Source organism: Miniopterus schreibersii, assembly GCF_964146895.1.
Source record: "Miniopterus schreibersii genome assembly, chromosome: 20".
In the NCBI taxonomy this organism is placed as follows: domain Eukaryota; kingdom Metazoa; phylum Chordata; class Mammalia; order Chiroptera; family Miniopteridae; genus Miniopterus; species Miniopterus schreibersii.
The window spans coordinates 24072329-24096920 of record NC_138122.1 but is presented as its reverse complement, the minus strand read 5'-3'; the positions used below and the strand labels follow the sequence as shown (position 1 = coordinate 24096920).

Genomic DNA, 24592 nt, shown 5'->3' with positions numbered 1-24592 from the left:
GAAGTGGCTGAACAGCTGGGTGATGTCCTCTGTGATCTCTGTGTTCCAGGAGCGCCACACTTCGGCCATGACCGACACCGTGTTCAGCAGCAGCTCTAGCCGCTGGGTGTGTCCCAGCGACCGACCCCTTCAATCCAGGTCAGTCGCTGCGTCTTCCTGGGAGTGGCTTGTTTGGGCTCAGTGAGGTCCTGGGAAGTTTACCCTTGAAGGAGGAAAGGAATATTATGGAAAGAGCTAGAATTGTTTTAGTTTTTTATTTTATTGATTTTTTTTTTTAGAGAGAAAGAGGAAGGGAAAGGAGGGAACTCTACTGGTTTCTTTTTGCAGAGGAAGCACCTCCTCTCCCAAGCCCTTCCCATGATATCCCCTTGGGGCCAAACTTATTTTGCAGAAAATATTCCATCCACCACAAAGTGTGTCTCTGGAAGATAAACAGTTGCCCGAAGGGTGAATGGGGTAAAATATTTCTGTTATTTTTGAAACATCAGTTAATTAAAATCCCATCCATCGGAGAGTTTCCTTCGGTCTCGATACAAAGCCAAACAATTTGCTTTACTATTAAATCAGCAGCATCCCAGCAGCCTGCGTGCGGTGTTGACCGTGCTCCCGGGCTGCGGGGAAACTGGGCAACTCTTGGTGCATCTGGCCTGCCCGCTCGCTCCGCGGGTTCTGCAGATGCTGGGATTGGTGTCCCGAGGCGCCGACGGCCGAGCTGCGGGCATCACGCGTGCTGGCCGCTCGGGGCAGCGGTGCCCTGCGAGCGCAGGTGCCGTCACGTCGCCCGGCAAGTGGAGGCGTCTGGTCACTAGCCGCTGGCCCGCCAGGCCCCTCGCCCTGTGCGATTCCCGAGCCCTTGAGCCTGACAGCGCTGTTGGAAAGAGGCAAATGCGCAAGTGTCTTGCGAGGGTCGGGCAGTGGTTTAGCTCCTTTTGGCGTCGTTGTTAATCCCCCCTGAGGATATTTTTTCCATTGATTTTTAGAGAGAATGGAAGAGAGAGAGAGAGAGAGAAACATGGACGTGAGAGAGACACATGGATTGGTTGCCTCCCGCACGTGCCCTGACCAGGGCCAGGGATCGAACCTGCAACCCAGGTACATGCCCTTGACCGGGAATCAAACCCATGACCCTTTGGTGTGCAGGCCGATGTGCTCACCACTGAGCCACACCGGCCAGGGGGGTTTAGCTCTTCATGTTGGGAAAACGTGGGGGAAGATGCTGGGAAGTTGACGCTGCTCTATAGCTTTGAAGTCTGCCAGCAAGAGAGCGCCAGAGACAGGAGGTGGAAACGGAGACAGCGGTAGGCGCGTGTCTAGGCTTGCACACGTAATACACGGGGACGCTGGTCTCCTTCCTAGAATGGAGCTTGGCTCCCCCAAACTGGGCCACTGAAAGTTCTACTTTTGGGAGACCCAGTTACTGTTCAGGGCGCACGGCCCTCCTCCAAGTGTTTGACACAACAAACTCCAAGAGTGATGTTGGCCATGTTATCATTAAGTGACTTCTCTTTAGGGCCCCAAGCCCATTATTTAAATAATATAAATGATCAGCTCAGCTCATTAATAAGCTGAACCGATTGGTCATTTTAATCACAGCTGTGGGTTTTATAAGCCTGCATTGCAGGAGCCTTGTTTTAGATGTGCCCAAATAAGATTGTAGTGGCCAGGGGGAAAATGGAAGTAGGTCATTGTCATTTAAACCGTGTGGTTTTGCATCTGACTTTATTTTTTCTTTCTCTCCTTTCTCTGCCTTCCTCCAGTGATAAAGAACAGTGAGTATTTTATGCTACTAGTTTGTATATAAAAAAATTTCTAAGTGACTAAAAAAACACACCCCTTAGCCTGGCCAGTGTGGCTAAATGGTTGAGCTTCAACCCATGAACCAAGAGGTCACGGTTCGATTCCCGGTCAGGGCACATGCCCGGGTTTCAGGCTCGATCAACATGCAGGAGGCAGCTGATCAATGGCTCTCCCGTCATTGATGTTTCTCTCTCTCCCTCTCCCTTCTTCTCTCCGAAATCAATAAAAACACACCCTTTTGAGAGAAGAAATTCTTGATGACAGGATGGGAGGCATTCCCTAGGCGAGCCCCCAGTTTCATTCTTGTGGGATTTCAGCCGGTTTCGGGACCACTCGGTGCCCGTTCGCGCAGCCTTTTGCCTTGGAGTGCTGTTCTGAAATGAATAAAATGTTAACTCAAATAACTGCTTCCATTAAAAAAAGACGACAAACAGAACAGGGCTTGGGGGAAGTTACGTGCTACACATATTGTCCCTGTCCCCTCACGGGAGGTCAGACTGATCTTCCTTGGCTCTGAGGCCCTAGCTCTGCTCACAACTTTTGCCTTTTAAATTGGATTCATTTCCCAAATAGGCGTGACCGACAGGACGCTGGGCCCAGTAAGTGACCGGTGAGGCGGCTTAGCAGCCGGGCTCTGGTGGTCGGGTGCGCGCTTGGAAGCCACGGGGAGTCGCCTTACCCCCCACGAAGGGGGTGTTAGCACAGAGCCGCAGGCGGGGCGCGGGTCTGGCTCGGGAGCCCCGGCTGAGTCCTGCGCTGGGACTCAGTGTCGCGTGGCGGAGCCCTGGCTGTCCCTTATTAAACAGGCATGATACCCCCCCCACCAGGTGGCGGTGGGGCCACAGGAGCGCTTCGTGAACTGTGAAGCTCAGCGTCGCCTTACTCTGTACGTGTATGTAGGTTGTACATACATATGTACATACATAATATGTGTGCCCTGTATATATACATTGTGTGTCTCTTTGTGTGTGTGTGTGTATATATATACACACACACACACAATATATACACTATATATATATACACACACACAATGTATGTATGTGTATGTATGTCACTTGCATCATTTGTTCAGCTTCTTTGGACCCAAATGACCACGTCATGGGGCCCAGAATCCCTCTAAACGTCTTCTTAATGTCGGTAAGGTGACCCCGGGAAATGGTTTTCCCCTTGCTGTGTCTTGGTTTCTCCATCTGTCAAATGGGAGCTTTGCACAAGCTGATGGCTAAAAGGCCATTTGAATGTCCTACAGTTTCTGTTGCTGGTGGTGAGGCCCTGGCCCAACTAGATCTGCTTTTCGTGAGTGTATTACTCAGACATGCCAGGGAGAGGTGCTGAGACCTTGTCGTAAGAGAGAAGCTCCTGACTCCAGGGGGTTGAAGGCTCTTAGAGGCTTCCTGGGTACTGAGAGTGGACAGGTAGAGTGTATATCCACCCTCCCTCCCCCCTTCCCCCCTCCCTCCCCCCTTCCTCCCTCCCTCCCTTCATTAACAAATATTCACCGACCTCCTACTATGCACCAAGCACTGCCTAAAGCACCAGGAACCCAGGGATGGCCAAAGTATGAGTGCGTGTCTGGTGGGGTCTACAATCAAATAAACATCCAGGCACCAACAAATATACTCCCGTGTGCAAGGAGCTCTGATAGCAGTCACGGAGGGCCGAGGAAGCGCAGGAGGGGCACCTAGCCCAGACTTGGGGGTCACGATGGGGGAAGTGAAATGTAAGATGAGACCGAGCAAAGGCAGAGCAAGAGGAAGAAGAGACAGAGAAGTTCCAGGTAGGGGAACAGCACGTGCAAAGTCCAAATGGGAGAGAGAGCATGGGATTTCAGAAGAACCGAGTGGAACTCAGTCTGGCTTAACAAACTGGGATCCCCTTAGCATCTGAAGGGGGTGGGGAGCCGCAGCATCCCTCTGCACCCCCTTTAGGCTGGTTTGGGTAAATTTCATCCGACAGGGCCTTTCTAAGGGGAAGGCCCCGTGCAGAGCATTTTGTGGTGTGGCTGCTCCCCCCCTTTCCTTCAGGACTTATTAAAGTCTCATTCACTGAGCTGTAAAGCGACTTCCTGGGGGAAGGGCGGGGGGTGGGGAGAGGAAAGGGAAGGAAAAGTGTGAAGTTTCTGCACAGCACCGCTGGGTAGCGCTTCAGAGCCCCAGGGCCCCACAGCACTTCCCTCACCGCGCTCCTTTGGGGAGTTAGGATTTATTAAGAGAGACATCTGGTGGGTATTTGTTAGGTGACGTGCGTGCATGACATGAAGAATGAAGGTGGGAGGCAGGAAGGAGGCGGGAGCCTGTCCTTGGCGGCAATTTAGGGGGAAACATCTGTGCTTTCACCCGGAGTCGGGACTAATGCCTTTTGTATTAGGGGCCCCCGGTGCTGGTTTTAATGGGCCGGTTCCCTCTGACCCTCTCTCGATGCACCTGAGCAGGTGCATGCAGGTAGTGAGTCCAGGGCCTGGGGCCTAACCACCGCTCTACACGGCCTACTGGGTTCCCTGCCTAGCCTCATGCCTTCCCAAATTACCTTGCAGGCTCCAAGCGGGCTGGTCGGTCCACCCCGGTGGTCAGCCCGACAGACAGAGGAAGCAGGAAGAGCTGACAGATGAAGAGAAGGAAATTATCAACAGGGTGATCGCCCGGGCGGAGAAAATGGAAGAAATGGAGCAGGAGCGGATCGGGTGAGGCCTGGCGCTTCCCATCTATTGGGGGAGCGGGGGAGGCGTGAGGGCCAGGACACTGCTGCTCCGGCGGGAGGCTGGGGCCGGGCGGGGCTGCCTTTGGGCTTTGCCGTCTATGACCCACCAGGCCACCCGCCGAAGCAGAACCAGAATCCCTGTCCAGTGAGGTTGGAGAGCTGGAGGAGGAGAGAGGAGAACAGAGGAGAGGGTGGGGCGGGGGTCTGGCTGGGGAGGGGGCTTCTCGTCTGGGTGTGTGTGTGTGTTAGAGAAGGGGACTGGGGGATCTTCCGATGGGGAGGAAGGAGATTGTCACCGGAGGCGTGTGTGAGAGCCAATTTCAGCTGCGTAGAAATGTGTTCTGGAGACAGTGGTCAAGTAGATGCCAGAACATTCAACTGAGGGCGAGACAAGAGGGGAGAGAGTGCAACAATAGACGCCGAGACAATGTGAAAAAGGGACGGCACAACTGAAACGCATTATTTAAGAGACCTGATGAAATCAGTTATCTATGGCTGCATTACAAAGCATCCCAAATTTAGTGACTTAAAGCAACAACAGTATATTATTTTTTACGATTCCATAGGTTAAGAATTTAGGCAGGGCTCTGCTGGGCAGGTTTTCTGCTCCACGTGGCATGGGCTGGGGTTGCCCACTCAGCTTCGTTTGGCTGGTGGCTGGGCTGGATTGGAAGGTCCAAGTAGCTTCATGTTCGTGTCTGTGCCTCAGTGTGCTCAATGTGGTCCGTCTCTTTACTTTTTAAGTAGTCTGGCCTAAGCTCCTTTACATCGCAGCTGAATCCCAACAGAGCAAAGATGGACGTTGCCAGGATTCTTAATAGCTGGGTCTGAGACTGGTAGGGCATTACTCCACCATACTTTATTGGAGAAGGGAAACGGGCCCTATCTGCTTGAATGGGCCCTATCTGCATTAATGGTGCCCATCTTGGGCGACTCTACCACATTATGCATTAAAAGGGAATTTAATATAAGGATTCAGAGCTACCTCAAGGGATCCAAGGGCAGGAACAAAGCCTAGCCTCCTGAAAGTTCTTCACATCCCACATGGTAGAAAATATAGCCATGCTACACCTCCCCAGTCGTTATAGCTCTTCTTAGTCCAAATTCCCAGGGAAGGAACTCTGATTGGCTCAGCTCATCCTGAGTGCCCACCCCTCATCCAATCAGCTGTTGCCAGAAGTGCCAGGCTGCGTGGACGCTGAGTGCTTCTCCCGAGTGGGCAGAGGGGGCCTTTGTGAGTTGAACACACACCCATGAAGCGTCCACAGGACCTTTAGACATAGTAAGGCTGGAATCAAACATCTGCTTGGGAAATTGTGTGTTTGCAGTTTTGGGTTTAAAAGTTTTTCCCCCAGTGGTAGGACCCTGTGCATCTTTATATTTCTTTCGGTGCAGAGCTTCTCAAAGGCATTTGCTCACATATCCTGCCTGCGAAGGGACAGGCAGCTGGGTGGCTGCCATTCGAGGTCAGTGTTTCTAAACAGATGGGCCCAGAAAAGTAATTAGGATTTGTCATTAACCTTGGTGTCCAGATGCCATGATGGAAGAGGGAGTCAGAGAGACACAACCTGTTGTTGACGGATTCTGCGGGGTTCCTATCACCTCTCCATCTCTGTTCCATCATTCCCTATATTTTTGGCACCGAATCTTTCCAAAATGTGGACAGAGGGAGAAGTGAATAGTAGTGCTTGGAACTTGCGGCATCTCATTAGATGGACGTCTTTCCTGTGGTTTGACACGCCGACAATAAAGGAGGAACCTCCCATTTTTTTGACCTCAAGTCTTCGGTCTTCTGCGGATAGGTGTCAGGGCTTGTGGGGCATCCTGGTATTATAGACACAGTTATGCGTGTGTCTGTGTGCATTTTTAAGAAGAAATAGTCGTAGATTTCACCAGGTTTGGGGGGAACTCTGAACCCCGATGTTGAAACTACTGAGTAATGCCTCAGTTTTCCCAGGGTTTGGGCCAATGCTCTCTCATGTGCTACAGCCTTAGTACCTTATGGAATCTGTCTGTGGAAGATGAAAGTGGAAATCTTCTTAGTTCCTTAATTAGTCAATGTTTGGCCAAACCCAACTGACCAAGCCTCTCGTGGAACCATTTGAATCTCACGGTGTGAGGCTGGACCATGTGGTCTCCAAGTTCCTCCATCCTCAGCACTGTTGACATTTGGGGACAGGTAATTCTTTTCGGTGGGTCTGTCCTATGCATTGTAGGATTTTTAGCAGCATCCCTGGGCTTCATCCACTAGACACCTATAGTAACCCCCTACCCAGATGTGACAACCAAACATGTCTCCAGACCTGGCCACATGCCCTCTGCGGGGCAACATCACCCCCTTTGGGGCCCACCGCTCTGGCCTTTTTGTTGAGTGGGCCACAAAAGGACAATGGAGCCAACCTGAGGATTTTCCTGCCACCATCCTCAGCTTCTAGGGAGGTGATACCAGCCACTCTTATGAAACCACGGGCTGACACTTGTACAGAGCTTCGTGTAGTTTCACTTCTGTCATCTTCACAGCAGCCCTCTGCAGTAGGCTGTGTTGTTATCCCCATTTTATAGATGGGAAACTGAGGCACAGAGAAGTTCAGCAACCTGCCCAGGGTCACACAGTTAATAAGCAATTGCAAACCCAGGCTGGCCCAGGCCCCAGAGTTGAATCTTATCCTGCTGAAAGGCAAACATTCGCTGCCCAGCACTGTGTTCGGGACTTTCAAATGTGTTCCGTTTCCTTTAATCCTCGTGAAGTCCTCGCTGAAAGACAGACTATTGTCTCTGCTTTACAGCTGGGAAAACAGAAGCTCAGAGAGGTTAAGACACTTGCCCAGGGGCACACAGCCGTTACATGGCCAAACCGGACGTTGAACTTGAATGTGTCTTTCCACTTCACCCCATTGCCTTTTGGGGTGCAGGCGGGGAAGGCCATTGACAAATGACTTGAGGGATTTAGGGAGGTCAGTCACTTACAGGGTGTCTCAGATATTCACTCGGGGCAGGCGGAGGGTCAGCAAGAGGCCCAGCCGTAAGAGCTGACGTAAAACAGACTTCATTCTTGTAAAGAGAGTAACAGTGTCTGGGCAGCTAGACCTTGCCTGCAGTCCCACCTCTGCCACTGGTGGCTGAGTGCCCTTGGGGACGTGACTTCCCCTTTGTGTGCCTTGGTTTCCCTACCCGTGAAGTGGGAATGAAAGCTAGAGCTGATCTCACGGGCTGTGGATGACTTAAGGGCGACGCCGCACATACAGTGCTCAGCACAGCGCCTGGTAACCCGACCCTTCCCGGGTTTATGACTCAGCACGTTGCCTGGCAGTGACCACATTAGCTCCCTTGCCTCCAACTCTGAGCCGGGGTGACCCCCCCTCCCCAAAGCGCCGAGGCGCCGGCGGGAACCCCATTCACCAATCCATCAAGGGGAGAGATGGGGATCTATGGCTCCCCAGGTGGCGACAGTCATGAACAGCCGTGAGAATGAATGAGTCTGGGCTGCTCGCACAGCGCGCCTGCAGCCGAGAGGCCCGGGCATTTCAGGACAGGTTCCCGAGAGGCCTGCTCCGGGGTCTCAGGCGACGCCTGTCAGAGCCGCCACGGCTGCCTCCTGTTTCTGAATTCCGTCCCTGTCCACGGCAGATGGCCCGATCTTAACTTCAGAAAATGCCAAAATTAATAAAGGTAATGGCACTATCCCCCAAATTGGCAATTAGGGTGAGAGCGGAAGCTGCATGATTTTGGAATTGATGGTGTGTGTGTGTGTGTGTGTGTGTGTGTGTGTGTGTGTGATCACAGGTGCACGTGGGCATATGTACTCGCATGTGGATACATGCACCATCCATGTATGTGTATCAAGAGACAGGCACGTGAGTCCTGCCAACTTCTAGTTACTGCAGCCCCTTTAAAAGCTTTAGAAAGACAAATTTCATGGCTAGATTATAGCACCCTGGCCACATAGAAAAAAATGTGAGTACAGGGAGTTATAAAGCCACAGATTTCCAGAAGAAATAATTAGCAGCGATGTTACTGAGTAGTTACTGTTGCAGGCATTTTATGAAAGCTCTCATTTTATCTTTGCAACAATCCTGGGAGGTAAGGACCTTGTTTTCCCTAATTTACAGATGAAAAATGAAGGCTCAGCAAGGTTAAGTAACTTTCTTGAGGTCACAGAGCTAGGAAGTAGTAAAGTTCAAAGGTGGGGCCAAACACGTTCACTGCAGAATCAGCACCCTGATACTTGCTTCACAACCGCTCCTTTCTCTCGGTTCTGAAAGTGTGTGTGTGTGCGGGTGTGAATGTGTGTGTGCACACGTGCATGTGTGTAGAGGATCTGCGCCTCGGGATTGAGCACCTGGAGAGGGTGACTGGCACCTGGCAGCGTCCAAAGCCTGGCTCCTCTGACACTCACAGCCGGGCAGGGAGGAGTGGCCCAGACGTCACTCTGGAAAGAAGGGCTGAAGTTTCATTCCGATAATCAGGTGGAAAGAGAGCCTGGGAGGCAGATGGGGCCGGGAAGTGAGTATATGTGGAAGGCAGAACACTGGGCCCCCCTCCAAAGATGCCCACATCCTAATCCCTGCAACCTGTGAATGTGTGACCTTACGTGGCAGAAGGGACTTTGCAGATGTGATTAAGTTAAGGATCTTGAGATGGGGAGATTATCTTGGATTATCCAGTGAGCCCCATGTAGTCACATGGTTCCTTATAAGAGGGAGGCAAGATCGGAAAATGTTTTATTTGGCTTTGAAGGTGGAGGAAGGGGTCACTAGGCAAGGACTGCGGGCAGCTTCTAGAAACTGGAAAAGGCAAGGAGAGGATTCTTCCTTAGAGCCCCTGGGAGGAATGCAGCCCTGCCAAGGCCTTGACTTTGGCCCAGGCGTCTGACCTTCAAGACGGTGAAGGTTCTATCTATCATCTATCTATCTATCTAAGCCACCTAGTTGTGATAACTTGTTATAGCAGCCATAGGGAACTAGTACACAGAGCGCCTCCTTGAAGCCCGTGAGTGTGCAGTGGCCTTTCATGACCCTCCGGCTAGTGTACTCTTTTGCCACCTCTGAGTTAGACCCATTTGGGACAGCCTTGGAGTTTCAAGAGACCTGGTCCAGCCCATGTGTGGACAAAGTCCAGGGACCTGCCTGCCTCCTCCCACCTGGAACCACTGTAGTGTCTGAAACCCTTCTTTGAGCCTCCCAAGGGCTCCATTCCTATGTCCAAAACTTGGGAAGTTGAATCTTCTCTATTTAAAGCCCTCGAATGCTGTCCCCTCACCCTGAGACTCAGGACACTGCACAGAGTGGCCCCTGCCCAACTCTGCAGCCTCATCTCCCGCCATCCAGCCCACCAGCCATGCTGAGCATCCCTCAGGTCCTTTGCACATGCTGTTCCCTCTTCCTCCAGTGCTCTTCCTCGCCCTCTTTACTGGGTCAGCTCCTCCTTATCCTCGGGTCCCAACTCAATGATCACGTCCTCTGAGGCCCCATCCTGACTTCTCAGGCCCCTCTCTTATGAGTTCTCACAGCTGCTCATCCTTGCCTTTCAGAGAACCTACTACGAGTGTCATTAGGATGGTCTATGCGATTATTTAAATGACAGCTGAGTCCCTCACTAGAATTCCAGCTCCGTGAGGGCGGGGACCTCATCCGTTTTGCTCCCTTTTGGGTCCCCGCTGTCTACTTGGCATGTGGTAGGTGCCATGAATATTTGTCCAATGGCTGAGTAGCTCATCTAGATCCGTTGGGATGGCGAGGTCGGGCCAAGTTGAGAATCCACTTCCCACCACCTCCAGAGGTTGCCTGTTGGTGCCCAGAGGAGGGGACATGCCCTTTCCTGTGCCTCTGGGAGCATCCGGGAAATGGGAGGTACCCACCAGCTTTACCAGGTAACCAGCAGCCCCCCTCCAGCACGCAGCCGGGTGATGGATGTGTTTCCTGGATGCGAGGCCTGAGCAGTAATCGTGAAGTTAATCAGCCATGTAAAGACTTAACTGCGGCGTGACAGCCACTTAGAGTGTCCAGCTAATTGGGCACTTAATATGGAGACATTAAGCAGGCAAACAAAGCCAGCCTGCCCGGGCACACAGGCCTGGGCTCCGTCACCGAGGGTCCTTCCGTTTCCAAACCCAAGGAGAAATCAGCCCTGAGGTTTCGGCCCCAGGAGCCGAGAACCCCCGAGCGTGGCCCATGGGAGGAGACTTGAAGGTCATCTCACCTGACCTCCCCTATTATAGTCGGGATGAGGGGCCCAGAGAACAAAGGCTTTTCAAGGTCACTGACTGGCTCAAAGGTAGGATTCAAACCACGTCTTTTTACCCTTGGCTTACATGTTCTCTATTTTCAAAAACGCACTTTCTCTCCTCATATAAAAGTAACACATGGTCATTGTAGGAAGTTCGGGAGGCACAGTGGGGTGGAGTTCATTGGATGCTTAGAGGGGAGGGGATGGCGGAGGCTTCATGGAAAGAAAGATGAGTGGCTGGCACAGAGAACTAGGTGTCCAGAGAGCAGGGGGCTGTGCTTCTCTGGGCCTGGCACGTAGTCAGCGCTCAGTAAACCTCGGCGACTGCTGTTCTAGGTGTTCTGAGACCGTGTCCGTGACGGGGTGGTGGGCCTTGCTCCCGGTTCCTGCCGCTGCCGGTCATCTTAAAAAACCATTTCTAGGGAAAAGGCGGGAGGGGGTGACGCCGAGGAGAAAGGGAAGAGAGTGCTGCCTTAGGCAGCTCTGTCCCATGGGATCTGGGTCACAGCCAAGGCTCCGGAGCCTGCGGGCTGCTTTTGGCTCTTGGGTGGAGCGGCTCCGTTGAAAAGAACACAAAGGAAAGGCTGCTATTTATAAACTGCGAGTCCGAGCACTCTGAAGGGCTGGCAGGAGCGAGGAGGGCCCGTGGGGACAGTCAGCATCAGGTGGCTGCCAGGGACCTTCTGGAACCTGTGATGGCCAAATCCTCTGGAGGGCTCATTAAAACAGCTTGCTGGGCCCCACCCTCAGAGTCTCTGATTCCGTTGGTCTGGGTTGGGACCCAAGAGTTTGCATTTCTAAAGAAGTTCCCCGTGACACTGACACTGAGGGTCTGGTAGTCACACTCAGAGAATTCCTGAGCCACAGCACTGAAAAGCCAGACCAAGAGGGAGAAGAAGTTTAAGGTTTCGCCCGGGGCCAGCCCACGTCTAAAGCTTTTATAGTGGAGCGGGAGGGACATGGTCAGACTCATGGTTTAGGACTGTCACCGTGGCTGTGGAGAGGAGGGCAGGTTGTAGTGGCCAGAAATGAAAGCAGGCAGACAATGAGAAGGTGCCTGCCTTTTCCGGCGGAGATGACAGTGGCTTGGTTGGGGTGAAGGTGGAGAGAAATGGGTGGATTCCAGAAATGTTAGGGGGGGGTAGTCACAGCAGGTGTTGGTTGGGTCATTGAACACCAGGGGAGGAGGGGGTCAAGGGACATCCCCAGATCCTGGCTTGAGCCAGCTGGTGGAACGGCGGTGATATTTTCTGAGAAAGGAATTGCAAAAGAAGTCAGATGGATGCCCGAGTCTGAGGGGCCTGTGAAGACATCCAAGTGAAGATGCCATGGAGACAAGTAGATAAACAGACCCGGAGCTCAGAAGGCAGTTTCCTAGCGGAGGAGACATGAGGTAGAAAGGACTGGATAAGAGTCTTAATCTGAAGCCAGCAGACGACGTGGGCTTTGGGGGATAGGGGAGGGGTTCTGCGACTCTCTGAAAATGCACCAGACTCCATGGGCCTGTGTCTTGGGTAGGGTCCAACAGTCATCATCAGATACTTACGAGTCCGTGACTCAGAGAAGGTTAAGACCATCCGCCTGATCCTGCGGGAGGTGCAGGTGGTCCCTGGTCCTGTAAGGTCCTTAGTGCCCTGTCTCTGCTTCCAGGCGCCTGGTGGACCGTCTGGAGACCATGAGAAAGAACGTGGCCGGGGACGGGGTAAACCGCTGCATACTGTGCGGTGAACAGCTGGGGATGCTGGGCTCTGCCTGCGTGGTGTGTGAGGACTGTAAGAAGGTACCATCGCCCCCTCTTCCCTGCACCCCGCTCTTCACGTGCAGAGGGCTGGGCCCGGGCTCAAGCCTTGGGGGACCCTGGGCCTTGGGAATGGCACTTGGATCCTGAAGGCTAGTTGCCAGAGTATGATTCCTTCTGGGATGCTTTCCTGCCCAACTGTCTCCTGATGTACCCCTGATCCTGGTTCCTCCCAGGGAGGTCACTGTCACTCTTCTGTCCCCTCGGAGCTCAGCTCCATCCAGGATGAACTTGGGATCTCCAGGGAAGGCATGAGCTATGGTTGAGTCTGCAAGTATCCTGGTCGTGGTTTAGCAAGTTACAAGAAACTGTAGTCGTTGCCTAGGTTGCCTCAGATTTACCTGGGAAGGAAGAAGAAATAAATGAGGAGACAATTTGGATATATGGCTTTTCCTCTTTAAAAATCCTGTCAACGATCTCCCCTGTGTGGATGCTGAAAGCTCAGACCCCACGGGGAGTCTTGGAAATTTTCCTTAGCCAGTGCTTGGGAATGACTCCTGTTCTCGGTATCGGAAATACCGAGACTCAAGTTGGAACTTGATTCTAGTTGGCCTTGGCCGTGAGCAGGAGGCGAGAGAAGGAAAGTCCTAGCTCTTTCCAGTGGGGTTCCATTGCCATTCTTCCCAGCCACCTCCCCCAATCACTAGCAGCTCCAAGCCTGGCATATCTGAGTGTACCCTGGCCTCTATTTTTGTCCCCAGAATGTCTGCACCAAATGTGGGGTGGAGACCTCCAACAACCGGCCACATCCTGTGTGGCTCTGCAAAATCTGCCTCGAGCAGAGGGAGGTGAGTAGACGTGTCCTATCTGATTAGAGCACCCTTCCTTTTTATCCAGTCCCCTCCCCTCTTCTCTAGAACCAGGGAGACAGGGTGGCAGGTGGGGGCTGGAGAACCTGGGCGGGGATGTGTCTTAAGGGATTGGTATAGAAGGAACCAGCGTGGCTGTGGATACCGGTGGAACAGCCCCTGAGCATGTGAGTGAATTTCGTTTCCCCTCCCCTAGCTCTGACTTTTCCCTTTCTGGTGCTGGGGAGCAGCACTCCACATTTAAGAGTTGGAAGACTTGGTGTCCAGCCTTTGCCCTTGCCCTCTCTGGCTGTGACACCTAATACTAGCTCATACCTTTGCGATGTCCAACTTTCTCCATCAAGAAAGTGGGTCTTGCCCGGCCGGGCGTGGCTCAGCGGTGGAGCGTCGACCTAGGATCCAGGCGATCGGGGTTCGATTCCCGGTCAGGGCACATGCCCGGGTTGCGGGCTTGATCAATGACTCTCTCATCATTGATGTTTCTATCTCTCTCTCTCTCTCTCCTTTCCTCTCTCTGAAATCAATAAAGATATATTTTTTTAAAAAAAGGAAGTGGGTCTTCTCGGGCCCTCTCTGTTGAGTGGTCAGGGGTATTGCGTGAATCAAAGAGACATCGTGAAAGGCTGCACGCTGGTAAGAAAAGCGTGCTGGTTACTGCGTCCATGCGCTAGGGAAGGGAGCAGAGTTAACAGCCGGCCCCGGGGAGGGCAGGAGCAGCGGTGGTGGCTGCCACTCTGCCGTTCTCCACCTCCCCCAGGTGTGGAAGCGTTCTGGAGCCTGGTTCTTCAAGGGCTTCCCCAAACAGGTCCTCCCACAGCCTATGCCCATTAGGAAGACCAAGGCCCAGCAGCCTGGCAGCGAGCCCGCCGCCCCCGAGCAACCCACCCCCGAGCCCAAGCACATGCCCCAGGCCCCGGCTCAAGGTAAGATGACAGGACCCCTCCATTCAGGACCAGGGACAGCCCCCGGCTAACTGGGCTACCTGGCGGCTCTCCTGATGTTTGTGTCTCTGCCCAGCTGATGCGCAGGCGGCCTCTGCGTTTGGGTTTGGGAATCCTGTGCCCCCTTCACAGCTCACCGTGAGCCCTAAGAAGGCAGCACAGAGCGCTCTTCCCTGATGTCAGGCTTCCAAGGGCTTTGTTGTCATTTTTGATGGAGCATTGAGAGGCACAACAGAGGTGGAAATTAAAATTAAGAACAAAGAGAGACCCTCACGACCAAAATACACGCTGGAGCCTGGGAGTATTGGGAGCATTCGGGGCTTGCTGAGAATGCCTTCCTCCCCCCCTGATATTTCTTCTGTCAACCATCAGCAAATCTGAAATTGGACTAATTAAAAGTGAAAGATGAATAGAAAGGAAATTAGTAAAAGAAAATTACCACTACTATGGACATGATCACTATCATCTGAGTATTATTTTTAATTATTAAAATGATGGTGAGAAAGGAGAGGCAAAACAGTACAAAGGAAAAAAGGCAACCACAATAAAAACACATTATTTAGATGAGGCCGCTGGCACTGACCAGATAAAGCCCTTGCAGCACTTTCAGTTAACACTAAGCAATCATTTATGGTCTGGATGGCATTTCTAGAGTTGAGTGCAAACAGTGCTTCTGGAAGGAAGTTCTCAAAATCCGAAGTTCCCAACTGTGTCTCCGATAACTTCTTAAGGAATACGTGAGACTGTAAACGAAAGCTGCATCCAAAGGGAGCTTGGGAGGGGAGAGTTTTCATTTCAAAAAGTCCTTGGGAGTGGTGGATGGGCCCCTTTGTGAGCTCCTTAAGTAATGGCCCTCGGGACACCATAAAAACAAGCCCTCGCCATCATTTTTCTCCCTCTCCAGGTGACGCTGAAGACAGGAGGGGCCCAGGTCAGAAGCCAGGCCCTGAGCCGGCCTCTGCTTCTGCCCCTGGGCGAGGAAGCTACGGGCCTCCCGTGCGCAGGGCCTCTGAGGCGCGGATGGGCTCAGCCGGCCGGGACCCAGAGAGCTGGGGCCACGGCCACGGCGGGGCGGCCGGCGACTCCAGCCGGAGCCCGGCAGGTGAGCGAGGGGGGCAGATCCAGGCAGGCTTCCTCGGCGAGGAGAACCGGAAAAAAGGGGAAGGGCAGTGTTTTTATTCACATATCCATTCGGTGTTTATTGAGCACCTACTGTGTGCCATGTTCAGTTCCAGATGCTGGTTCTAGCCTATGGGAGAGGAAAGACAGGATTCAGAAACTATTCTGTCTCCAGACTTCCCAGATTTTGCTTATATTGTTTTCTTGCTCTAATGCCATAAGTAAGAAAAAGTGTGAATTTTTTTTTTTGGCCCTTCCTCCAAAAAACTCTGGGTGGAATGCCCATTGGCTCTGAGCAAAATAAGGGTGCTTCCCTCTCACAGATCTGACCAAGACCTTTTTTTCCTTAGCAAATGGCCTGTGCTGGAGGCGACAGTGGGGCGGGTCAGCGTGGCCGGGATGTCACTCACAGGTGCTCACATCTCGCTGGGCTCCCAGCACCTCTGGCCTCACTCAGGGCGGGTTTGTTCAGCAGGAATGCCTACTGGTGGCAGCCCTTGGCTCTCGGACTGGGGACGTCTGAGTTTCAAAGTCCTCTGTGTGAGAACGTAGCACTTTCATTTCTTTTGTAGCAAGGTCATGAGGCTGGGCCTGAGTTAGATGGGCTGAGTATTAGTTCCCAGGTGGACCTCTGGCCTTCTCTTTCTGGTGGGTTCGTGGCTTAGCATTGGATGCACTCCTTAACCCCCCTGGGCCTCAGTTTCCCCATTTATAAAACGGAGATAATCCAGTGCCCACCTCATGGGGTGTAGAGATTAGATAAGTCTTACATGTCAAGTCCCTGGGACATGGTAAACGTTAAATGAATCTTCACTCATTCTTATCAGTAGGTAGAGTTGTTGCCTCCGCGGGGCATCTGAAGTTCAGAGAGGGCGAGTGAGCAGCCCAGAGTCACACAGCTTATAAAAGAGAACGCTTGGATGTAAAACGAGGTCCTTGTGAAGATATAGACCAGATTCTTTCAAGAATAGTGAGATAATATCCACATCTGCCAGATGTTGCGTGTTTACTACATGCCAGGCACTGTTCTGAGCACTTTGCACGCATTGTATCGTTGCATCTCCACCACATGCTATGCAGTAGGTCCTCGTATCCCCACTTGACAGACGAGGAGACTGATACCCAGCGAGGAGAGGTCATTTAGCAAGGTCACACAGGGGGAAGAGATATCACAGAACCTGTGACTTGCCCAGAGGTTCTGAGAACTGGAAAGAGAGAATGCGCTGAGACGGAGGGGCTCTGAAGGAGCTGAGAGCATTGGGGGGCTGCATGCAAGCCCAGAGGACCTCGCCTGGTGCCGGCTGCCCAGGCCCAGCTTCCTCCTGCCCCGCTGTGCGTGTGCGTGTGCGTGTGCGTGCAGCAGGCCCAGGCGGCTGTTTCCTCTCCCCGCAGGTCTGAGACGGGCCAACTCGGTCCAGGCCTCCCGCCCCGCCCCAGCCTCGATGCAGGGCCCGGCGCCGCCTCAGCCCGCGCAGCCAGGTACCGACGCCCGCCAGCCTCCCGGGCTGTCCCTCAGTGGTGCCCCAAGTCCTCCCATCCTTGTGGGCAGAGCCGCAGCCCCCGCCGAACCCTAAGCTCTTCTAAGACCCTTACAATGAGGAACCTCGGGGCTGGGGAGCCGCGCGGGGCGTTTGCCCAGCCAAACACGAGGAGCGACAGTCACTCCACAGCCGTTCCCATCCTCGGTTGTCACTCCACCGTCCCAATTTCCCCTACACGCACCTACCTCCCACCCTCTTAGTTCCTTGATCTCTCTTCAAATTCACTCCCCTCACGAGCATCGCTGAGGACTTGCTACCACAGACTCTTTCAAGGAGAATTTAAGGACGTCGAACTTTATTTCATAAAATGGCACATGTCCCCAGAAGGGGGTGTGAGAGTCAGGTAGAAATGGTGAGCAGTTGTGGGGAAATCTGAACAAATGGTGCAGTTCGTTTTGTTATTTTATAAGAAACCTATAATAATAGCATCACAGGGAAGCCGGTATCCCATGCTATAAGGAGACAGCGTAAAAGGACCACAAACTGGGTGGCTTAAAATAAGAGAAATTTCCTATCTCCCATTCTGGAGGCCAGAAGCCTGAACTCGCAGGTGCCGGCAGGGCTGGCTCCTTCCGAGGCTGCGAGGGTGAACCTGTTTCATTCCTCTCCTGGCTCCTGGTGGCCTCAGGCATTCCTCGGCTCCTAGATGACATTCTCCCCGTGTCTCCCATCATCTTTCCTCTGCACAGGTCTTTCTGTGTGTCCAAATTTCTCCTTTTTATAAGAGCCCAGGCATACAGATTAGGGCCTGCCCCAGTAACCTCACCTGAACTTGACCATCGCCAGAGACCCTCTTTCCACCTAAGGCCACACTCCCAGGTGTTGGAGATGAGGAATTGAAATCTTTTGGGGAAACAGAATTCAACCCATGGCAGAGGGTAATTATCAAGATGAACCTAATGGCAATTAAGCAAGGCAATGAAATTCTCGGTCCTCTGGCTTAAGGAGGTTCTGAGCCTGAGGTCTGTTCGCTTTTGTTCAAAAGGGGAAACTCACAAAGTTTAGGGAGGTGGTAAGGACAGAGTCGCACCCGAACAAGACTTTCTCCACGACGGAATCGGTATTGAGAGGCAAGGGAAACCCTGGCGACTCTCACCTGTTGCTGAGTGTCAGTTCGTGCCCATCCCTGTGGCTGTCCCCTGCATCCACACTTTGGGAAATGAAATTGTAAAGAACCCACTGGTCCAGTAATGACTCCGCAGCATCGATGGATTCAAAGCGTAAACTTGCCCATCGCCTCGCACACAGTTCTCACTCCATTCGTTTATCAGCCTCGTAACAGCCAGGCGTCATCACCCCGTTTCACAGAGGGGAAAGCTGAGGCCCAGGAAGGAGACACTGGGGCGTGAGCCCAGGCCTTCCCGCCCCCAGAATCCTCTGTGAGCCCCGGTGCCTCTGCACATCACCTGCTACCCCGGGCCTGTGTCCATGCCCAGGAGGTGAGGGGGACGTGGGGCGGACACCCAAATGCTGCCCCTTTCTCTGCTCTATCTCTCCTCTGTGTTCTGCACTCAGGGCCCCCAGCTGGCAGCAGACCAGGCCCTGGGCCCGCAGGACGCTTTCCTGACCAGAGACCAGGCAAGTGCTCCCTTCTCCCCGTGTCTGCCCAAGTGGCCACCTCTCCCCCCTTCCCCGCGAGAGCCGGGGGGCGGCCAGATCTTGGCCCAGCCTGCACCCTGACACCTACCTGATGAACTCTAAGTCCCCCGGCCCTGATTCCAAAACTCTAGAAAATGACCACACATAGAGTGGTTAAGAGCCCACCCTGCCTGGATTCAAATCCCTGCTCCTTCACATCCCAGCTGTGTGACCCTGGGCCAGTCACTTAACTTCCCGGAGCCTCAGTTTCCTTATCTCTAAAATGGGAATGATACTGGGACCTGCCTCAGAGACTCGATGTGAGGATGAGACAAACTAATACATATGAAACCTTATAGCACATAGCCTGGAATGTATCAAGACCACGCTGAGTGACAGTGACTGCTACATATGATATACTTGCCTCATTGCCGTCACATCAATCACTGTGGCTACAGCGTAGTTGTTTTCTGATGCACCAGGCACTATTTTAAGTGCTGTATATATATATATTAGATCATTTTTGCAATAATTTGAGTGCCTTCAGGTATTATAATTCCCATTTTAGAGATGAGGAAACAGAGGCTCAGAGACATTAAGTAACTGGCCCTGTGCTGCACAGCAGAGATGCAAACCCAGGCTGTGTGACTCCAGAGCCCACACCACTGATCAGGACCCCGGTGGGGACTGTTCTGCCTGCCTCTGAATCAGCTCGTGGGACGTGTTCTAAAACACGGACTCCACGGCCCCACTGCAGGGCCTACTGATTCTGGGCGGGGCCCGGGAACCTGCATTTTTGCAAGCTCCCCTCGGTGGCTTTGACAGAAGCAGCGTTCTGGGAGCCAGTGAGCGGCACAGTGTGGCCCCCTGTCAACCCGAGGTGGTGATTCTGTGTTGCAGGGCTGGGGGGGAGTCTGGCGCACCTGGTATACAGTAGGTGCTCATCACTCGCAGTGATGCCGTAGCAGTTGTCGCAGCTACGGTTGATGACACGGGGACTCAGCTGCCTCTTTCCCGCCCTCTCCCGCCTCCCCTGCAGACGCGGCTCCCAGCGACCCCGGCTACGCCACCATCCCGCCCTGGGAGGAGAGAGCCAGGGAGGAGCGGGCGGCCCACCCACCGGTTCCCTATCCCCAAGTGTCCACTGCTGCCCCCCAGCCTGCCGCGACCCCCGCCCGCCAGCCCCCAGCCCCCGAGGAGGACGGAGAAGAGGCCAACAGCTACGACTCGGATGAAGCCAGTAGGTGGCACTTAAGGGAGGGGCGTCTGGGAAAAGGCCCTCAGGATCACCCCCAGGAAAACAGGGTGGCTCCTGGGATGGCCCTTACAGCCCTCCCAGCCCCGCAATAAGCCAATATAGTAAGTGTATATAGTAAGTGCATTATAAAGACGCAAGTTTGTGTTACTAAATTCACAAAATGACATCAACTTTCTAAAAAAATAGGTGCTATATATTTTTTGAATTGTGGTAAAATACACATAGCATTTAATTGTGGTAAAATACATAATACACCTGGGCTGAGGGCCTGCCCGGGTGTGGTGTCCAGAGCAAGGACAGAGTCTTCCTCTCTTCCGTCGGCTCAACGCGTAGCCCAGACAGGGCACATAGTCAGCGCTCAGGGAAGGTTTGTTGAATGACTGAGTGAATGTTCTCTTGGTTCCTGCCTCTGCCCCCACAGCCACCCTGGGAGCCCTGGAGTTCAGCCTCCTCTACGACCTGGAGAACAGCTCCCTGCACTGCACCATCATAAAGGCCAAGGTGGGTGAGGCGCCAGGCTGGGGACCTTGAGGGCTGCTCTGGCATCTCCAGGGGACTTGGGGATGACACGGGGTTAGCAGGCTCCTGCCTGTTGCCTTGTCTATCTGTGGCGGTGACAGTGATGAGAAAAAGGCAGCAATTAGCCACAGCCAATATTCTGGGCGGGGGGCGGGACGACACTTCCTCCAGGGCTGGTCGCAGAGGGGTTTCATTTGGCTGCAGCCACCTCCCGGGAGCGAGATAGTCGGCTTCAAGGGTAAAGCCGAGATCTCTGGAGGGGACAAGTAATGGTCTAGCCCTGATGGGGCACTTACTATGTGCCAGGCACTGTGCCAAGCAAGCCCTTAACAGGTTAAATCGTGTAGCAGGCACTGTTCTCATCCCATTGGATGTGTGAGGAAAATGAGACTCAGATACGGCAAGAAACTTGCCTAAGGGCACACAGCCAGGAAGTGGCCTGACCAGGCTTTAGACCCCGCCTGCCCGCCCGATTCCAGAGCTCTTTCACGATCCCGCCTTTCCCTCCTCTCTCTTTGGAAGAGGAAGCCCACAGGGCGGACTGATGCGCGGGACAGACACCAGGGAGGCTGCGCCCAGTGCCTGTGACCGCCGAGTGGCCGCCGGCCCTCCCAAGGCCCTCACTCCACTGCCTTTCCTCTTGCAGGGACTGAAGCCCATGGACTCCAACGGCTTGGCTGATCCCTATGTTAAGCTGCACCTCCTGCCGGGAGCCAGCAAGGTACCATATGGCCGGGGCCTCTTTGCAAGCCGGGCACAGGGGCCCTGGCAGGCACCCGCAGTTCCCAGCTCAGAGCCTAAAATAGCCCTATCTGCCCCCTCCCCCGAGTGGCCAAGTCCTTGCAAGGGGTGAGGGGTGGGCCAGGAGTCATTGTGGTTGTATGATCTTGGGAAAGTGCATGTTAAAAATCTCTGCAAGTGTCAAATGTCCCTTAAGACAACAGGACACACACATGTGCATATGCACACACACACACACACACACACACACACACTTTATCTTTTTCTTTGGATCAAGGAACAACAGTCCCTCACCTGGCCCCAGCCGAACCGAAGTGTTTGGCCACTTCTTCTAACTCCCCAGTGGCATTTGCTTCTCCTTATGGCTCTCTCCTTTGCTCACTCCTAAATCCAAACTTGCTTTGCCAAAGAATCCAGTGAGTCATTTACATGTTAGTGTGAATTAGATTTGTCACTAGGCCACCTCTAATGAGTATAGTGCATTTCTAGTCTTCTCAGAGTAAAATGAAAAACTTTGTCCCACCCCAACAAATTTCAGACATGAAGGATGCTATTTGGGGAAACAGAGAGCCCAGTGCATGGAGGGAAGGGTGGCTCAGTGTCCAGCCCTCTTGATGGCTTTAGTCACCACCCTAGAAGATGCCCCCGGCTCCCTGAGATGTGCATTTGAGAGCAGCTGAGCCCCTGGACACTCCTAAGGGGAGTGTCTCCTAAATCACTCCTCCAACCCCCCCCCCACATGAGCCCAAAGGGTATGGCTGCAAGGCTGGCTCCCCATCAAGGCACGTGTCTGTCTGTCTGTCTCTCTGGGCTCTAGTCCAACAAGCTTCGGACAAAAACCCTGCGGAACACCCGGAACCCCGTCTGGAACGAGACTCTCGTCTATCACGGCCTCACAGATGAAGACATGCAGCGGAAGACCCTCAGGTACCTGCCAGGCGGCGGGCAGAGGGGGGCTGAGGCTGGTGGCCTGAGACACGTGCGCTCCCCGGGGGTCACTCTTTAAAACATCTCTGCATAGTTTCCTTTTTTACGTCTATAAAACAATATGTATGTCTGGTAGAAACTTCTGAAAATGCAGGTAAGTGAAACTCTTAATATCTTGGTGTCTGGACATCTGGATTGTGTGTGTGTGTGTGTGTGTGTGTGTGTATTCACATGCGCATGTGCAAAAGTTTCTTATAAAATTGAGTGTTTTAAAAAATGGACCATCCTATTAATTAATCGGCCTGTCTTACTTAACAATATGCTGATGCATCTTGTCTTCTACAATGTTGTTTTAAACTGCGTTTTAAATTATATTTGTAATTCACAAATACGTTCTTCTTGTAAAACACGGTGGAGGAGGCAGAACGCCTTCGACATGTTAGCCCCTCCCGCAGCCAGGGTCTGCTTCCTCCGTCCGCGAGTCTGCAGAGTCGGACCCTGGCCTGCAACATGGAGAGTATCACGCTGTGTTTCTGGAACCTTCCTTCTTTCTTAACACCATGTCTTGGAGTCATAGCCACAAGAAGACATTTAGATCTACCTAACTTTAACTGCTTCACAATTTTCCACAGAATGGATTGATTACAGATTTTTAAAAATATTTCATTATTAAATATTACAAATATACAGAAAACTGCAGATTATAATACAACAAACACCCAGGAACCCAGTACTGGGTCTTTTTGTTTATTTTAACCCTCGCCCGAGGATGTGTTTTTATTGATTTTAGAGAGAGAGGGAGGGAGAGAGAGAGAAACGTCGATGTGAGAGAGAAACACGGGTTGGTCGCCTCCCGTACATGCCCTGACCGGAGATCGAACCCGCAGCCGTTTGGAGAACGAGAGGATGCGCCAGCCAGCTGAGCCGCCCGCCAGGGCCCAGTGCTCAGTCTTTTAAAACAAGTACCTGGCCTCGTGCTCAGTAGATAGGAAACGGAAGTCTGACTGTGCACATTACACGCCCCTTGCCGGCATCCATCGCAGCTCTCGGTACACAGTAAGAGCTCAATATGTGCTCTTTTTTCTCTCCCCACCCTCTTTGGGGATCGCAGGATCTCGGTCTGTGATGAAGACAAATTCGGCCATAACGAGTTCATCGGTGAGACCAGATTCTCGCTCAAGAAGCTAAAGCCCAACCAAAGGAAAAACTTCAATATCTGTCTCGAGCGGGTAATCCCGGTGAGTGCCTCTTCCCAGGGGTTCCATGGGGGAGGAGAGTTTTGGGGGTGCTGCCCTCCTCTGGGCCTGCAGGGGGCCAGACAGCACAGATGTGGCCGCTGTTGGGGGGAGGGTGAAGCCTTCCGGTCAGAGCATCAGGGTTGTGTCCCCGCTCTGCCTGTTATCAGTCTGTGTTAGCATCACTTCTCTGAACGTCAGAGTCCTCTTCGGTGAAATGGGAGGGCAGAGAGTGGCCGGCCTGGGTTCAAATCCCAGGTCTGCTGCTCTCCCCTGCTCCCTGGCCTTGGCCAAGGGTCTGAGCTATTCTGAGCCTCAGTTTTCCTTGTCTGGAAATGGGCGTTATAACAGTACCTGCCTCGTGGGAGGTTTGTGTGAAAGACATAATCAGAACAGAACCTAGAACGTAGTAAGCACTCATAAATCGTTAACTGTTGTTGTTATAGGAATAACACTTCCTTACCCACTTGTCACTCATGAAGTCACAAAGCGCAGCGCAGATATGCAGGAGGCTGGATAGCACAGTGCCCGAGAACACAGACTCTGGCGCCAGAGTCCCTGGACTTGACTCTTGGCTCTGCCACTTGTCATATAAGCTGGGCCAGATTACTGAACCTCTCTGGGCCTTGTTTTCTCATCTGTAAAATGGGATGTTAGAGCACCAGTCTCCTAGGGTCTTTTAGAGTCCTTACAAAGCACGAGAACTGTTCTTGTTAGACATGATACTTGCCTTTTGAGAAAGAAAGAGAACCAACTTGAGGTCCTCCAAATGGACTATAGCTCAGAAACAACTGGAGATTTTTTTTAAAAATTGATTTTGAGAGGAAAGGAGGGGGGAGAGAGAGATAGAAACACCAATGATGAGGGAGAGTCATTGATCGGCTGCCTCCTGCACGCTCCCTACTGGGGATCGAGCCCGCAACCCGGGCCTGTGCCCTGACTGGGAATCATGCCCTGACCGGGAATCGCACCCTGACCTGGTTCATGGGTCAGTGCTTAACCTCTGAGCCATGCCAGCTGGGCAAGATTTTAAAACCAGAGCTTCACAAACTGAGAGTCTGACTTTGTGAGGTTGGGTGGGACCAGCGATCTGTATTTTTAGAGATAATCCAACCTGCCCTTTCCGATGCATGGGCCACTTGGGGCCCAGAGAGGTGGCTTGTCAGTGGCTGTGCTCCCCGCCGGCCAGAGCCCAGGCCTCCTGCAGCCGCCAGCACGCCCGCTCCCCGGGCAGAGGGCCAGCTCCCCGCGGGGAAGCCGGGCAGGCGGGAGGGGGATCCTGTAGCAGCCTCCCACCAGATGGCTGGCCCGAGGACCGAAGAGCCGTGTACCGCGCAGTGTTTGTGTGCAACCTGAGAAGGAACAGGACGCAGCAAGGGAAGTTGCTGGGAAGGATTTACACCA

The 24592-nt window shown here is 53.0% G+C and overlaps 1 protein-coding gene across 2 annotated transcripts in view; it reads left to right on the top strand.

Moving 5' to 3' along the window:
- The window catches only part of RPH3A (rabphilin 3A), an 89175-nt gene that overhangs the window by 57823 nt on the left and 6760 nt on the right, over positions 1 to 24592 (top strand). Inside the window, exons 4-17 of one of the 2 annotated variants that reach the window (XM_081123567.1) lie at positions 50 to 138; positions 1758 to 1769; positions 4334 to 4480; positions 12373 to 12502; positions 13222 to 13308; positions 14087 to 14252; positions 15175 to 15372; positions 16782 to 16868; positions 18446 to 18508; positions 19548 to 19748; positions 20188 to 20267; positions 20932 to 21006; positions 21844 to 21953; positions 23065 to 23191. In XM_081123567.1, the coding sequence (XP_080979693.1) occupies positions 68 to 138; positions 1758 to 1769; positions 4334 to 4480; positions 12373 to 12502; positions 13222 to 13308; positions 14087 to 14252; positions 15175 to 15372; positions 16782 to 16868; positions 18446 to 18508; positions 19548 to 19748; positions 20188 to 20267; positions 20932 to 21006; positions 21844 to 21953; positions 23065 to 23191 (1554 nt within the window). In that variant the 5' untranslated portion in view covers positions 50 to 67. Of the gene's footprint in view, positions 1 to 49; positions 143 to 1757; positions 1770 to 4333; positions 4481 to 12372; positions 12503 to 13221; positions 13309 to 14086; positions 14253 to 15174; positions 15373 to 16781; positions 16869 to 18445; positions 18509 to 19547; positions 19749 to 20187; positions 20268 to 20931; positions 21007 to 21843; positions 21954 to 23064; positions 23192 to 24592 lie in introns of those variants that run through there. The other variant, XM_081123568.1, reaches the window with a different exon arrangement.